This window comes from Malus sylvestris, chromosome 15 (genome assembly GCF_916048215.2).
Source record: "Malus sylvestris chromosome 15, drMalSylv7.2, whole genome shotgun sequence".
NCBI lineage: Eukaryota > Viridiplantae > Streptophyta > Magnoliopsida > Rosales > Rosaceae > Malus > Malus sylvestris.
In genome coordinates, this window is record NC_062274.1 from 26048822 (window position 1) to 26067479 (window position 18658).

The 18658-nt window shown below is 37.8% G+C and overlaps 1 protein-coding gene across 1 annotated transcript; it reads left to right on the forward strand.

Moving 5' to 3' along the window:
- Positions 1 to 15472: 15472 nt before the first annotated feature.
- On the forward strand, positions 15473 to 16193 carry LOC126602057 (uncharacterized). The gene has a single exon (XM_050268869.1). It carries the CDS (start codon positions 15642 to 15644, stop codon positions 16173 to 16175), a length of 534 nt encoding a protein of 177 aa, XP_050124826.1. The 5' UTR covers positions 15473 to 15641; the 3' UTR covers positions 16176 to 16193.
- The last annotated feature ends 2465 nt before the right edge of the window (positions 16194 to 18658 follow it).

Below are 18658 nucleotides of genomic sequence, written 5' to 3' on the forward strand. Positions count from 1 at the left end.
AGAAAAGCTACGGAAGAAGAAGAAATAGAAAGAGAGAGAGTGTTCCAGAATAGTGGGGGTGGCCCAACGTGGCACTCATCCAATGGTCAGACAAAATACCACATGTATTTCAAATGGCAAATTACCAAAATGCCCTTAATGTTTAAAGGTTCATAGAATCTTCGTTATAACTCGAAATTACATTCCACTTATGCCCACGCGTCCGCAGCGACGAGTACTTCGAGGATAAGCTAAGAAAACGAGTCTTACTTAACACGACACAATAGTCAACAAAAGTCAACGCATTTGCCTTGAAGGGTATTTTCGTAAATTCACTTTTAAATTTATAAAATCTATAATTTTTAGGGACGGGTCATTACAATCTACCCACCTTAAAAAATTTCTTCCCCAAAATTTAAAATCATTTGCTAGGCAAAAGTAGTGAAAAGACAGTAGAAAAATAAATACGTGAAGGAGATATCAAGTTAGAGCGGTTGCATAAAAGATAATGCCATTTCGTCGCGATCGGATTGCAATTATTCCTCTTTCATGCCTCCAAGCTCATACTTTTCTTCTCCCTCAGTACAATACTTCAATTTAAAATCTTTTACGAAAACATCAAGTCAAAAATAGATATGTAAAAACATCACGTCAAATTAAGCATATATAAATAATAACGTAAAGTTAAAGTAATTGTATTGAAATCAAAGACCAAACATAGAAAGATTTCACCTATGCTCTCGTAAACGAACCTAGTTGCCTACTTGCTTAACGAACCCAACAATAATTTATTGATATTACAGTCTACAGCCCGCAATACCAATAACTTGTTGTTGTCTTGACAAGCAAGTAAAGAATTCACGAGGATGCAATATTACCATTTTGCCCCTCATTGTGAAATACACATACATCGCCTAAATAAAACCTTATTTGCGCTCATGCACTACCTTCTCAGGTAACATCGTTAATATCATAAAATTTCTATGTCACAATCTCGATCATTCAAATACCTGTTCAATACGCTTCTATAAAGCACATACTACGCATAAATATTTATATCATTTCTTAAACGATGCTATGCTCATAACCAGGAATGTAACCACAGTTACGCATAACTCTAATAAAAGTAAGTGTCTGCCAATCATGTACCAGGCGTAAAATCTCTATATATCGGCCCCAATGGTACCACAGCAAAACCAAAATTGTAACCGTAGTTACAAGCAACTAAAATAAAGATAGTGTTATGTTGCAACCAACTAATGGTGGGACGAAAAATGTGATACTAAACAAAATCTAATACTCATAACCTCCATAAAGACTTCAAACGGCTTGGAAGTGAAACGCGTAGCACGGTGAGATATATATACGCCAAGATGATAATCTTGTCGGGTTTCTGTTTGCTTGAACTAGCACAGAAGTCTAGAAGCAACTCTTTCATAATGCCATCATCCTCCAAAAGCAAACATAGAAGAAACTATGGTTGTCCAGAAAGTTTGAACTGTATATCCTCAAACATCCCTTCTACCCTAACCAAAGGTAGAGCGTGCCTAAACTGAGAATTCTTTTCAAACACCTCAAGTGGAGCCTCAGTTTTAATTCCTTTCATATCTCCACATTTGATTAGATCGTGAACAAGGGCTTTTAGATCACGGCGTGCGGAAAAGTTAACAACAGCCCACTTCTATCTTAGTTGGCTTCACAAGTGTTTTGTTGTCTAACGCCCATTTTAAGAAAAGAAAACATCGCCAATACTTTAAGCTTTAGGGCTGGAAGAATACAGCTTCCCACTTAACTAAAGCTACCACCAATTGAAACACCATATAAGCATAACATTGATTCAACATCACGGTTATTGATTTTCACATTTTCTACATGTACAAAATAGCTCATATAGGGAGCTTATAGTGATGATTCCTCATTTCCGGTCGGATACAAGAAGTGATTATAATCATTCGAACCATTCTTGATAATTCAAAAATAATGTCAAATCAAGTTGGTGAACTCCAACTGAAATAGAATAGGAATGGCTGAAAATGTTAAAGGGTAATTATATCTTTTGCGATGGTAAACAATAACTAAGTTTGCATAAATAGGATAATGTACAATAGTGTAAGAGTAGACGTTTTCCAGATTCTTCCACCGTCATAGTCAGAAATCTGATTCTTTTCAAATGCATATGTACTTAAGAAATCTAAAGTTGATAAAGATTTTGGGCATGTTCTCCACAGAGAAATGTCATTCGATTTTTAAGCAAAGATGATAAATGTTGACTCTAAGTCATGGATAAGATGGCTCATTCCAAACAGTGCTACACATTGGAAATATAAGTGATAATCCGTCATGCTACCTCTACACACCCAAAACATCCAAGAAAACGTCATCATGAATTTTCAAAAAGGTCAACGTCATCGAAGAGTGTAAGCGATGGTGAGATGAGACAACGGTTCTATTATCAGAAACTTTATTCATATCCAACTTCCCAAACTAAGCTAACTTTCCTTGGTCGAAAAGTGAAGAAGGATACTATAGTCAAGGAATCACTAACAAATTGTCGATAAAATCGACAAGACCAATGATATCCCGTAATTCCACAATACTTTGTGAGAATTTCAACTTTCTTCTTTTACGACCTTTTTAGGAAAAGAAAAGAATCTCGTCCACTGAGATCACGTCTCCCAAGGAAAGTACCAATTTAATCAAAGTTTACAATCGAGGAATCTGGTATAAAGCTGACTAACGGTTTTATTTTTATTTTCAATCGTCACCCGATCAAGCTGCTAAAATGTAGGTACAAACCTAGGTTCAGTCTTTCACTTTTGTGAATAGGTTTGAAGTTCCCTAGATAAAGTGTTTGATTGGGTAATTCCATAATCGGTAAGCTTTAGTGATTAAGTTCTTTCAATAAGGTAGGATTTGATCGAAAAGTTACAAGGAAAACTGATATATGAGTGGTTCGATAAGAAATAGGGAGAATAAATATGGTGTTAACAAAGTAATTCATTGGTGTATTCTATTTCTCGCATTTAGCGGCATCCCAAGTAAAATTTTGAGAAGAGACGCCAAAATATATATCCTCGAAACATACTAAACTACTAACTCTACGACACGAACTAAAAAGTCTTCACAGTTTTCTTGTCACTCCAAAACATTCAACCAGTGAGATGTCATTTTGTATTTCGATTCTACTGTCTACCTTTGGAAAAGATCGAAAGATGGCTAGTCAAAGAAATTTTTATTATCTAACTAGGTTATAGGGTTAACATAACCGTGAGTTTACTGTCTTAATACAAGGTCTATTACTAAGTTTCCTCAATTTAGTTTCTCAGGCTCAAATAGTCACTGTTAATCAGTATACCAGTTGCGATGCTAATTGACGCATATACGATATTTTAATATTATTCGCTACCCTGAAACTGTAAACCGGCGTCTTGGCATAAAGGTATCACTCCCAGATACTAGCATGTGGCCGGTATCAGAAATCATACCACCTAATTACTAGTTAACAGCTTCTGGATATCGGACAGTGTCGCCAATTAGTAGTGCCATCATAGGGTGGTTACAGGCTAGAGCTCGCTCGAACAGTTGGTTTTGGACGATTGGTAAAGAATTGGTCTTGTGAGATGGTTCATTAATTCGTACACCTATGCCTATACTCATCGAAATGACGAGTATAGCACCAAAAGATAACTCGGAAACTAGCGTTGGCTGGAACGTCCTAAGGCCAGAGAAAGAATTTTCTAACAATTTACTTTAGGACAGACTGAAACGGAAGTCGATCTTCCTCCTGAAGAACCTGATTGATCACTAATGCGTTTAGGAAGATTAGTGTTATCAGGGACCAAAAGTGATTGTCCCAAGATGTACTTCCATCAAGTGCTACTCTTGTAGCACCACATTGTCAGTCAAGACATTTCTGGAGTTTTGAAGAGAGTAGACCTCGTATGAATTCTAATAGGTGACACTGCCAAGGAACCAAAACTATTTCTAATTTCCAATCTAAAAAGGTTTAATAATGATGGTTAAGAATAGTGATGGAATTCATGTATAGATCCCTGGTGATACACCATTACCAATACAGTGACCTTGCTTTAAGGCCATCAACTAGTCTCGAATCTACATTTTTCCTTAGCAGGGAAGATCTTCGCTTTAAGTTTAAAAGCGTTCAACAAAGTAATCTTCCAAAATGTCAACAAGTTAGCAAAACTGCCTAAAACTGAGGAAAACTAACACATTTTTTTGTATTCGACAAGGTGGCAACATTCGATAATTAGGCTCAACAACCTAGAATGCTTTCATCATGCATGTGATGGATGCAATACTGCCCAACTTATGCTTTGATATCAAACTGACACACCCTAACCCAGAATGTCCACTAGGACTTCGAATCGAGCTATTTTGGCCGACACCTGGAAGGTGACAAAGCCATAAAGTGCAGTGATATGAAAAATGTGAGTAAATTTAAACTTAAAAGTACCTAAATACCAGAGTGTGCTGGTGAGCGGGTATGCACCCACTTCACACGTGTCGTCAGAGCATAAGTAAAGTACAGTAGTGTGGGTAAAGATCATACCCTCAGAGGTAGCCATTTATACTAAGATTCGTCAAGAATCCTTGTCAATACGAACTTTCAGCAGCTAAAACTTGGAGAGGCGCAAAACAGAAAATGTAAGTGGCAAAAACAAAGTTTTTGAAAACATCTTTCTCTTTAGAAAATATAATAACCCCTCACCGTAAAACCCGTATAATTTCCCAGAAAATAATACTACATACATATATAGAAATCATTCTCGAAAGCATTGGAAACAAGATATATGCCATGCCAACTATCGCAGCAATAAATATGTAAGCCATGTGAAATAAATCAATGTAAAATGCTATGTCAGCCGGAGTCACCTAACGTGACCTGTATGGCTGAACCTATAGCTCATAATCTATTCCTGCACACGAGTCGGAACCACCAAATGTGGTCTGTACCATAGGGCTAGGTGTAAATATGTACACTCAAGTGAAACGATCACGTGAAGGCTGTGCGAATAATCGCGGGTCACCTACAAGTCGGAACCACCTAATGTGGTATGTACGACAAGGTTGTGCACTAAATTTGGATCCAAGGTGAGCGTGCGGTGCGGGAGGTGAACATCATGTGAAAGACTGTGCCCTAGCCACGGGGCGTGAACACTAACACCGGGGTGCAGGATAATGAGCACTAAATGCATCCAAGCATAACCATATTTATCACAACCACTAACATCACACTGTACTCACATGTAGCTTGCCTGGGCCTCTGCAGAATTATGCAACATTATGCATAACTACACTAATGCATATATTAAAATATAACGCAAGTATGACATGGCATTTCAATCACATTTCATTTAAAACAATTTCTGGGAAAAACGTAAAGCATACATACGTATATATATAGAAAACCCAAAAGCCCACTCACCTGCCGTCCGCGCTACAACTCTCTAGCACGAATATCGAGATGTCTCGAACGATCGTCGCCTAGAGCAAATATCAAATCACATCTTAGAATCCTTACTAATAGAATACGTAATTTACATAAAACACAACCCCAAGGAAGATCTAGAATGATTTGAGACCCATTGACCAAAAGTCAACCATTGGTTAAAGATCGACGCTAGAGTCCACAACCCTACGTAACTCGATCCGGAAGATCCACATATCAGATTTTCGATCCATAAATTCTAAAGTTCCACATTATGTTTCTACAATAACATTCTAAAGTTTCGGAACGATCCAACGATCGGATCTCCGCCAATTGCCAAAACCAAATGGCGGTTAATGTTTTATTTTATGAACTTACAAAACCAATTCAGGAAGATCCGTATGCCGGATTCCCAATCCGTAAGTTTCTATGGTCCCAAATATTACGTACTATAACATATTAAATTTTAGTGACGATCCAACGGTCGGATCGTTGATTACTATAATGTTCAAGTGGCGGACTTTAACGAAATTTCACCAGATTCTGCAGATTTTGTAGATTTTTTGGGCAATCTTTGGAACTCCATATCTCACTTGTTTGTCAACCAAATTCGACCCATAATATACCAAAACGAAGCTAGAGAAGTGTAAAACATGATATACCTACTTGGAGTCCAAATGGTCACCAGAGATGGCCAGAAAATAGGCTGAAAGACGGCTGTCCGTGGGAAAACAGGGCAATTAGCCTGAATTTCTTGGCAATCTTTCAACGTCCATAACTTTGTCAACACTCAACAAAATCAAGTGATTTAAAAACAGAAATCATATTTCTTGACGAGAGGAAGAGATTGGTACCTTGCAAGATGGCTATCTCGCTGTGATTTGGTCGGAAAACACCTCGAAAGTGGAGGAGGTTGCCGGAAACTGGGCAAACTTTAAATCATTATAACTTGCTCATTTCTCCACCAAATCACATGATCCAAACTTGAAAATTCATCTACACAACATGAGGAATCGATCTATACCCGTTTTGGCCCAAAACCTTGCTCTTCGAACTCGAGGTTAGGATTCATTTTTAATGAAGCAAAACTCAAAACTGGGTTTATAGTGTTGAAGCCATGCAGATAATGGCGGTTTTGATGTTTAACAAGCTGAAATTTTTGGTGATGATAGTGGTTTGTTTCACAGGAGAAAGGGAGAGCCGAAAGAGAGTTAGAGAGTTAGAGAGAAAAGCTACGGAAGAAGAAAAAGAAAGAGAGAGAGTGTTCTAGAAAAGTGGGGGTTTCATCCAATGGTCAGACAAAATACCACATGTATTTCAAATGGCAAATTACCAAAATGCCCTCAACATTTAAAGGTTCGCAGAATCTTCGTTATAACTTCAAATTACATTCATCTTACACCCATGCATCCGTAGCGACGAGTACTACGAGGATACACCAAGAAAACAAGTCTTAATTGACACGACATGACAGTTAACAAAAGTCAACGCATTTGCCTCAAAGGGCATTTTCGTAAATTTACTTTTAAATTTATAAAAACTATAATTTTTAGGGATGGATCGTTACAATGGAGACCCTCATCCACAAATGTATAGGAGTATTGTGGGTGCTTTGCAATATTTGACGATAACGTTTCCTGACTTGTCTTATGTCGTTAACCAGGTTTGTCCATTCATGCATTCACCAAAGAACACTCACTAGATAGTTGTAAAACGAATACTGAGGTAATTAAAGGCCACTTATGAGCATGGTTGGGTGTATAAGCCTGGTAATATTCAACTTAGTACTTTTTCTTATGCAGATTATGTTGGCGATCCAGATACCAGGCATTCTACAGGTGGCTTCTATATTTATTTAGGGTCTCATTTGATTTCATGGAGTTTGAAGAAGCAAAAGACGGTGTCTCGTTCTAGTACTGAGGCTGAGTATAAACAATTAGCATATACTGTTGCAGAGTTATCATGGTTGCAATCCTTATTCAAGGATTTGTAACTACAGCTTGCTCGGTCGCAGATATGATGTGACAATATTTCTTCGATTTTCTTGGCTTCCAATCTTGTTTTTCACTCACGCACAAAACACTTGGAGGTAGATTACCATTATGTCAGGGAAAAAGTGGTTCGTGGCTAACTTCTTGTGAATTACATATGTTTTCAAGACCAAATTGCATATTTGTTTACTAAAGGGTTGTCCTCTACACGTTTCAAACCCTTATATCCAAACTTCCAATCCTTCCTCGTTCTGTTAGCTTGCGGGGGGCTGAAAGACTGAGTCATGAATCCTCTTCTAGTACAAACTCTCGAGTTTGTTTACTTGGTCAGCAGTTCTGATTGGATAACTTTTCTGTTATTATTACTTGATTTTTCAAAGTTGTTGTAATTATTTTCCATCATGAATAGAGGTGATGGTTTGTTATTTTTTGAATTTTGAATTATTGCTTGTAAATAGGATTTTGAAAGTCCTGATGTAATCCGAAGTTGATTATAAATAGATTGCACCCTATGTTGTTGAGGGCATGCAATACAGTGAAGAAAAACCTTGTGCGATATTTACTTTCCTGCAAAACCAGTTTACTGGAAACCTAGTTCTCTACAAATCCTAGTTCTTTAGCAACGACTTCATCTTACGGTTTTTATTTCATTCCTTGCCATGTGGGTTCCCCTTAACTCATTAAGCCAGAATATTAGCCTAGCTCATGTACATATGGATTTAGATCCCATCCGGATCTAAATTGTGGGGATCCTAGTGATCCTCACATCTTAGCCATTTATCATACATCGTGTGGTCATAAATCATTTGATTTTTTTTATTTAAAATTAAACATAAATAGTATCTGATGAAAATGTTAGAACTAATTAGGGTTAGACCTCAACAAGAATTACAAACATATCACTAGACTTTAAGCATTGCATGTGTGTGTATATACGATTACCCAAGTACAATCATTAAGCACATGCATATGAGTGTTTGCAGTACTACTAGAAGAACATTTATCAGGAAAGGCTAGGTACCTGAAGACGCCATTAATGTAGTTAAGGAATCCACAAAGAACCAAGGAGGGCCTTCTTTTGATTCTTGATTATTATGTGACATGCTTCAAGATGAAAGTGATGAGTCAGACAAGCATAGGAAAACCCTAGTTCCTCAAAGGATGCCTTCTACTCACTGAGGAACATTTATGTCAAACCTTAGTGATAGTGCTAGAAAGTGTTTGACGTTATCTTCCTGTAAGCAGGGACATCTCCTATATAGGCAAATTACCCAACCGCATCCCAACTATCATGCGACGGTTGAAGCCTAGTAACCCTCCATGTTTATTCAGTTGTAAAACCACAACTAATGCACATACACTTAGTGTCCTACAAACAAGAGATTTTATCCTCTAGATGGTTTTGACTTTAATTAATTAATTGCACGTTGATTATCCTTATAATACTCGAGGACGATTCACATGGTGTCCTAACAAAAAACCGCAGAATACGATAAACGAATACGATGTGAGGATCCTTAGGATCCCCACAAAGAGGATCAGGAGATCATGTACATATCACCAACTTTTCCTGACCAAATCAAATGTTCAATGGCAACTTTCATTTTTATTCACTCTATATATCACATGACACGAGAGACAAACCAATTACCTGATTGAATTTTAAACTCAGTTAGGGCACAAAGGATAATCTTCAATGCAAAACTAAGTTATCGTTATTTATATTTTTAATGTCGAATCATGATCAACTATAAATAGTAATCAACTCAAGGATGAACAACACATTATAAAATTAGAAAGTGTCTCCATCGACATTATCGAACAGTGTTCTAAAAATCGGCCTAGGCGGCGCCTAGGCATTAGGCGGTGAGCCTTGAGGCTGTACACTATGAACATAAGGAACAATGTTGTGAGCCTCCACCAGCACAATGTTGTGAGCCTTGAGGCTGTACACTATGAACATAAAGACCGTACAAGCGTACATTATTAACAAAGACGCCACCGAATTCCGCCGCCACATACGACGACTCATTTTGGAGGGAGAGGGTCTGTCGGTTATGATGCTGGTGAGGAGGAAAATGAGCGGATTAGGGTTCCTTTGGAGGTAGTGTTGGTGGTGACTGGTAAGGGTAAAAACGATGAAGTCAGCGCCGCCATATATGTGTGTCACTGGTTTGTTCGCAATAGGCAGACACGTGGGCCGGAGAAAGAGAAAGAGAGGCCCAGTTGAAATCCAATAGGCTCGGTGTTGGCTCAATTATATCACCTCTCTAATTTCAAGGCCCAAAAGTGTAACTTTTTTTATTGTCTGACCCAAGGGTATAACTAGATAAGCTAACCCACATAACCATAGGCTTTGAAGCCAGGTTAAGTTTATTCTCAAATATGAATATGACCCCTTAAATAAAGGCCAGGTATAGCCATACCTCGTGGTACAAGGTGGTGGTGGTGGTATTCAAAGATGGATAATACTTAGCTTCTTGTAAGAAAGAGATTATTGTTTCATACATAACAACGCGACTTTATTTAACCGTACAAGCATCATAATTTGAATTGTTTATTCTCTTTATCATCATCTTAGATTATCTCTAGAAAATTTCATTAGTTTTGAAAACCATTTAGCCATTCATATATGTTGAATAAATCGACAGTCATGGTAATGAGTAATATTCTCTTGATTAACATCGACGTGTTTGATTTGTATGGATTGATGACTACACAATCTTTAAATCGAAATATAATTTTCTAGAAATGATTTTTAGATGATAATGATAAAGCGAATGAACGGTTAGAATTATAACAATTTTATGGTGAAATGATGTCATGTTATCATGTAGGGGGGAAGAACTCCTTACATGTAAGGAGCCAAACAGTGTCATTCAAAGATAGTCGCTTCACCACCAATGTTGTAAGTATGAGAAAATTGTTGTAATGGCCCCTTAACTTTAACAAAATTGGAGCTCCAATGTGCCCTCAACTAAAAATCCATGACCATTGGTCCCTTATTTCATCAAAACGTGTAGTTATGGTCATTTTCATCAACTTCTTCATAATTCTATCAAAATGAGTCATGTTGGTCCTTGTATCTTCATCCCTTCAGCCATTTGAGATATAATAAAAGTGAGGTTAGTTAATTATGATTGAATGTCGAACATAGAACTTACCTCATTGACTTGCTGCCATAGGGGGTCTCTTTGTCCAAGTCCTTCGTATTATTGTGCATTTAACGCTCGGTTGGCAATTAGGGTCTTTGCAGCCATTGGTGTTTTGTCAACCAATGCACCTCCCGCTGAAGCATCTAGCATTTATCTCTCAATTGGAAGAAGTCCTTCATAAAAGTATTGAAGTAGAAGTTCTTCTTTCATTTGGTGCTGAGGACATGAGGCGACAAGAGCCTTAAAACACTCATAGTATGCTAGAAATGACTCTTCTTGGCTTTGTTGAATGCCATTAATCTTCTTCCTCAAGAGAATGACTCTCGAAGTGGGGAAGAACTTCTCTAAAAACGCCCTCTTCATGCTTTCCCAAGAAGTGACCGTTCCAGGTGCTAATTCATAAAGCCAATCTTTAGCCTTTTCCACAAGAGAGAATGGAAATGCCTTCATCATCAAAATGTTCCCATCGACATTGATGGGTGTCATGCTCGAACAAACTACTTCGAACTCCTTAAGATGCTTGTTTGGATCTTCCATGGACAACCCATGGTATTTGGGAATGTGATGCAACAAGCTTGACTTCAATTCAAATTCCCTGGTCTTGCCTTGAGCAGCCAAGGGGTATTGAATGCAAAGGGGTGCGGCATTGGCCAACCCCGAGGCCGAGAGTTCTTTTATTGTACGAATGTCCGCCGCCATGACTTCTTCTTCTTTTTCAAATTCAGATTCGGCCTCTGAACTTGAACTAGGTGGATTAGGTTTTGGTTGCTTCCTCTTTCTTCTCAAAGTTCTTTCAAAATTGTCGTCGAACTCCAAGATGTTTGCACTAATGTGTTGAGAACTACGAGTCATAAACTAGTACCTGAAACGAGGAAACAAACACAATCAGCAATTAGGTGGAAGGCACGGCACAAATGTATAAACACACACAAACACACGGACACAAATTAAAACACTAATTAAAACACAAAGATACAAAATTAAACAAGGGATTAGCAAACGGCAACGGCGCCAAAATTTGATGTGAAAATTACTTGACACACAAATTAAACCCTATTGATGACAATTGTAGCAAAGATGTAAGTATGGATCGTTCTAAACCGGGGATTCACTAGGGCTGCTAATCTACTCAAATTAAACTCTAAAACATTAAACTAGACTTAAAAACACAAGAATAGACTCTATAGACTTTGAATTGACCTAAAACACTCAAATCTGCAAAACTAAGTTAAAAAGACTCAATTCTAAACCTAACAAGTGATTTGGACGAAATTAAAACTTATTTTGACTCAAAAGACTAAAAAGGAAACAGATTATGACTTAACTAACCCAAAACACACTTAAAAGACTCAAAACAGCACAATACTAACAATTAGACTCAAAACAGACTCTAGGGAATAAATTGGACGAATTTAAGATTAAGTTTAGACTCAAACAACTTTTATGGAGTAACTCTAACCTATATTAACTCAAAACACTCTCAAGAACCTAATTAGGGCATATTCTGACCTAAAAACACAAAATATAAAAGGGGGTTTGGTTTTTGAAGAAATTGAATTAAAACTAAACAAATTGCAAAACAAAGTAAACTAAAACGAATTTGAGATGAATTCAAGGGTGAAAGGCTAGTTAGAGGATCCTTCTCCACACATGAACATATGCAACATAAATCGATTTCCAGTATTGTTTCTTTAAACCATGAACGACAATGCCCCAAATTAATGGTAAATGCACAAATTAACTCTCAGATTTCCCTAAATTCATTGAATTGAATAGACAATGCATCGCAACCAAATTATTCTCATCAAGTTCACTATATGAACAGCATGATAGAGATACATTCAAAGATCATTAAGTTCCATGGAAATCATAAGCATTGACAAGGCAATTATAACTATGAACTGCATGATACTCTTGCCAAGAATCTACTTAACACGATTGTTACTAACAATCTTCACTACTTGTAATTATAAGTTCCTAACGATTAGGTGAAAGTCCCTTATAATTTAGCATCAGATTCAAGTATGCAAACTAAGTAGGCCTCCTTAATCAACACACAAGAATAAGTTATCAATCAACTAGATAAGTAAATCACATTCATGTTTTACGAAACAATAACTGAAAGGAATCAATGCATATTAAACATATGTCCATGGCTTCGAATTCACCACTAACTAATAAGAATTTAGTTACACATGTTCACAACAATTGAAAAGCAAATTGAAATAAACATTGAAACTAAAACGAGGGAAGAAAGAACTCTTAGAACTCCCAAGGATGCAGATGGCTTATGCACAAGGTCCTCTTTCATCAATGGAATGCACGGCAAGGATCTCCTTCTTCTCCAAATGGTGCGGCAGAGATGCATGTTAATGTAGAATGGTGTAGAATGGTGTTTAGGGTTGCGGCATAAGGGTTTCCGAATGGTATGAGGGGGTGGTGACAAATTTGTGCTGAAAACATGTATATATAGGCTTGGCAAAACCCTAGGATTAATGAGATTAGGGTTACAACTTAGCAAATTTTAAGGATTAGGGCTCTAGGGTTTGGCACAATTAATTAAATCCACCAAGGAAAGGGTCTGGCCCAATTCATTTCAGAAAAGGATTTGTATAACCCAAATCCACAAGGAATAAGACTAACAAAATCAGAATCCAAGGGGAATTAGGTAAGGAAGGGTGCGGCACACATTGGAGGGGAAAGGGAATGGCTTGCAAGGCAAGGCAAAAGCCTTCTAGAAGGGAATAGGCACCACTTTTGTAGGGATTCTAGAAACAATGTGTTTTGTGGCTAATTTGGGACTTCTAGAAAAGAATGCTTCTAGAAATAGGTTCTAGAATATATATTTAGGTCCCCTTGCAGCTAGGATTAAGGCATGAGAATATTAGGATAGGATAAGATAAGATAAGTTTAGTTTGGATAAGATAAGGTTGGATAAGGTTTTGGATAATGTTTCCTCTTTTGAGCTGATTCCTTATCTTCTTTGTCTTGATTTAATTTCTTCATCTTCTTATCAGATTTCTAGCCTTTTGAACTCCAAATTCGTCCTTCCATCTTGGCCCATACATGTGTTATCCATTTAGTGCCCAAAACTGCTCCAAAATGCAATTTCTTGCCAACTTTGTCATTTTGACCTACAAACACACAAAAATAGCTTAAATTACTATAATAAACACAAACTAACTACGAAAATGCAAGAAAACAAGTTAACTAAGTTGCATAAATATGTTCCTATCAGTGGCAATATGTATATATATTTTAGTGTATAGTCTAATATAATAGAAAGAAAAAAAGTGCAAGAAGAATTATTTTTAATGAAACCAGGCTAGTGAGTATTTAGCACAACTAAAAATATAAAAATTACCATGAAAATTAAGATATCATGTTCAAGATTATTTTGCTTTGATTCAGTGGGCTTTATATTGTTGAGTCCCACATCGGTAGTAGAAAAACAAAAAGGAATAGTTTAAATATCATAACCCCATTCTAACTAATACCGAGACCGTTTGTGATAAAACTCCATACCTGACGGATTGTGCGGGTGGTAATTACCAAGTTGGGGACAGATTGTTGGAAGTGATCCCTTGGCCCGTCTCTCTGATAATTCTACATATATTAGTTTCAATCAATTTATGTTAGGATTGCATTTACTTCTACTTTCATTGTTTTGTTTTGTGCTAGTTGTATGGATGTAGTCGAGATATCAAGTTTCTTTTATCTTCTTCTTGTGTTTGCATTTAATATATGTGAAATTTGATGATTCATTGTAATTTTTGCAGTTTGCAATTGCGAAGCTTATTGAGTTCATGCCAAACAAATTTTAAGTATACAAATACAGAAGTTAAACTTAAATTTTTGCATACAATACGTATGTAGCAAAAAATAATAATAATAATAATCATTTGATTTTGGGGTAATCTTTTTAGCTAGCCATCCATAAAAAAATTTCTAGCTCTGCCCTATTACCCTTAAGAAAAGAACAATAAGTTGCAGTCCAAATGCCGTTAGGCTTCAAGGCTTGTAGCTCAAATATTTTAGAGCCTTAACCCTTGCACTCGCGTTTCTTATTATATACGAGTTATCCCCTAAAAATTTATTGTTTTTCCAGTCATTATTTTCTGGTTGAATTCAATCAATTTCACTAAGTGATGAGTGAGGTCTAGTGGAGAAATTTTTCAATGTGATTGGTACACTGGATGGTACATCACGTGTCACTATACAAATTGTGGGATATGTGTGTTAAAAAGTTAATAAATTAAAAAATAAAATTTCCTACCACTTATATAAAAACATGTGGTGTACCCTCCGTATTCCGGTCACAATGAAGATTTTCTCAATCTAATGATCTACCATCAGAGTAAGGAAGAGCTTTCGACGAATACGGTTGGTGATCAAATCTCAACTTTTTATTACTTTACCAAAAGTTTTGTTTTCATTAAACCATCGAGCATTATGTAGCTTCTGATTTTTGTTAAAGTTGTTAAGATCTCCTAGCTGATAGGGTTAGGTTTTCCTTGTTTCTAGGTCGTAGTGGTTTGAAGCCATGCATAATAATCCCTAGTCTTAAGGGACATGTTATCTTCTGTTTTGGACTTAGTCTTTCTCCACGATTCTAGGGCTGTAAAGTTGTGGTTGTTATTTCCCATTCAGTTTGTTTTCAAGGCTATTTAATAGCCATGATTGTTTTCTAATTCAATAAGAAATATTCTCCCTGCATATTGAAGTTGTCGTGCTTTTGTTCCTGTCAAGCTCTTTGCCATTACACCTAGTTTTAACATCTGGTATCAGAGCTCCATCACAGGGCCTGACCAACAGTTTGTACCATAGCAATCAGCAAGAAGGAGTAACATAACAAGCGAGAGTAGCTTTGTGCAGCCGGCTATCCCACAGTTTGAAGGCCATTACGATCACTGGAGTATGCTTATGGAGATCTTTATGCGTTCAAAGGAATACTGGAATTTGATAGAAACTGGGATCTCTGCAGTAGCAGAAGGGACGGATCTCACTGAGAGATAGAAAAAGGTGATTGAGGACCAAAAATTGAAGGATCTGAAGGCCAAGAACTATATGTTCCAAGCCATTGATTGCTCCATTCTGGAGACCATACTGAAAAAGGATATAGCGAAGGATATTTGGGATTCCTTGAAGCAGAAGTATCAAGGGACAACACGAGTCAAGCGTGCTCAACTTCAAGCTCTTCGCAAAGAGTTTGAAGTGCTGCACATGAAAGAAGGGGAATCGGTGAATGACTACTTTGGGAGAACTTTCACCACAGCCAATAAGATGAGAATTCATGGCGAAAAGATGGAAGATGTGGTGATTATTGAGAAGATCCTGCGATCCATGACTTCCAAGTACGACTATGTGGTATGTTCGATCGAGGAATCAAATGATTTGGATATCCTATCCATAGATGAGCTTCAAAGTAGTCTTTTGGTGCATGAACAATGGATCAGCCGCCACATTGTGGAAGAACAAGCCCTTCAGATCACTCACGGCCCTCAGCAAGGAGGAAGAAATGGTGGAAAAAGTTCGTACCGAGGAAGAGGGAGAGGAAGGGGTAGGTTTGATAAATCTACCCTAATGTTACAATTGTCATGAGTTAGGCCATTTTCATTGGGAATGTCCCAAAAGAGCAAGAGATACAAAGGCCAATTTTGTCGAGACCAGTGAAGAGATGCTTTTAATGGCGTATGTAGATGGCACTGATGCTGGAAGAGATTACCTGTGGTTTCTTGACTCGGGATGTGGCAATCACATGTGTGGGAAAGATAGTTGTTTTCAATGTTCGACAATAACTTCAGAGAAACAGTGAACTTGGGTAATGATACGAGTCTTACTGTGCTAGGAAAGGGCAACATTCGCATGGAGATGAATGGGATCGTGCAGATGATTACTGAAGTGTTCTTTGTACCAAAGTTGAAGAACAACCTACTAAGCATCGGACAGTTTTAAGAGAAGGGTCTTACGGTCGTCATGCAACACAAAAAATGCAAGATCTACCATCTTGAAAGAGGTTTACTAATGGAGACCGAGATGACATATAATAGAATGTTCGCCGTCATTGGTCGATGTCCATCAAATGAGGAAAGCTGTTTCTCCACTATAACTGCAAATCAAACTCAACTCTGGCATCGTCGTTATGGTCATCTCAGTTGGATTGGTCTCAAGGTAATTCAACAGAAGAATATGGTGCATGGACTGCCTCAGTTGAAGGCTCCCTTGAATGTTTGTGAAGACTGTTTGATTGGAAAACAACATCGCGATCCTTTTCCAAATGAAAGCGTATGGAGGGCATCCGGAATGCTTCAGCATGTGCATGCAGACATATGCGGGCTGATAAATCCAATATCGAACAGCAAAAAAAGGTATCTTATAACCTTTATCGATGACTTTAGCATAAAAACTTGGGTTTATTTCTTGGTTGAAAAATCAGAAGCATTTGCAAGCTTTAAGTCCTACAAAGCTAGGGTCGAGAAAGAAACTGGTGCATTCGTAAGGAATCTTCGAACTAATCGCGGAGGGGAGTTTACTTCACAAGAATTCACTCACTTCTGTGATGAGAATGGTATTCAAAGGCAATTAACAGCTACATATACACCTTAACAGAACGGGGTCGCGGAGAGAAAGAATCACACTATCATGAATATGGTGTGCAGCATGCTGTCAGAGAAACAAATTCCAAAGAAATTCTGGCCTGGGGCAGTAAACTGGACAGTGCACATTTTGAATAGAAGTCCAACACTTGTTGTAAGAAGCAAGACTCCCGAAGAAGCCTGGAGTGGTCACAAGCCTTCAGTAAGTCACTTTAGGGTTTTTGGATGCATCTCCCATGTCCATATACCTGATAGCAAGAGAGTCAAGCTTGATGCCAAAAGTCTAAAATGTATACTACTTGGAGTAAGTGAAGAATCTAAAGCTTACATATTATTTGATCCCGTTGCCAAAAAAATAATTGTAAGTCGAGACGTGGTGTTTGAAGAAGACCAAAGGTGGAACTGGGATGACAGTCACAAGGAAACTATCTTGGCGGATCTGGAATGGGAGGAAGAAGAAGAACAAGGTACGAATGAAAGTCTTGGCGAAGAAAGTGATGAACAAGAAAACATGGGGTCAGTTCAAGGTGACTCATTCGAAGAATGAGAGTCTTCAATTGATGGGAACACTTTTCATGTTAGACAAAGTCGAAGACCACCAACGTGGATGCAGGATTATGTAAGTGGTCAGGGCCTATCTGATGAAGAACACGACGATATGGCTCATCTAGCCCTATTTTCTGACAGTGATCCCTTGACGTACGAGGAAGCAATAAAGAGTGACAAATGGAGACAGGCCATGGATGCAGAGATCAAAGCTATCGTGAAGAATAACACATGGGAACTCGTTGAACTTCCACCTGGAGTAAAAACGATCGGAGTCAAATGGGTTTTTAAAACGAAGCTCAATGAAAAAGGTGAAGTGGACAAATATAAGGCTCGACTTGTCGCGAAAGGGTATAGTCAAAAGTATGGAGTGGATTATGCCGAGGTGTTTGCACCAGTAGCTCGTTTGGATACCATTCAAGCAGTTATCTCACTTGCTGCATGCAAGAGCTGGAACATCTACCAACTAGACGTTAAATCTACATTTCTGCATGGAGAAATAGATGAGGAAGTATTCATGGATCAACCACCGGGCTATGAACAACAGGGATAGGAAGCTAAGGTATATCGACTGAAGAATGCGCTGTATGGGCTCAAACAAGCCCATTGAGCTTGGTACAGTCGAATAGAAACTTACTTTGGTCAAGAAGGCTTTGAGAAGTGTCCTTATGAGCACACCTTGTTCATTAAAATGGGCGATGGAGGTAAATTTTTGGTTGTGTGCCTTTATGTTGATGATCTTATATTCACTGGTAATGATGAGACCATGTTTGAAAGCTTTAAAAAATCCATGATGGATGAATTTGACATGACCGATCTTGGAAAGATGAGGTATTTCCTTGGGATTGAAGTTTTGCAAAGAGAGGATGGTATCTTTATCAATCAACGAAAGTATGCTCAGGAGGTTCTGGAGAGGTTCAGTATAGATCAGTGCAATCCGGT

Bases quoted from the DNA above. Each gene is read 5' to 3' on its own strand.
- LOC126602057 (XM_050268869.1), top strand. From the start codon at position 15,642: ATGTTCCAAGCCATTGATTGCTCCATTCTGGAGACCATACTGAAAAAG.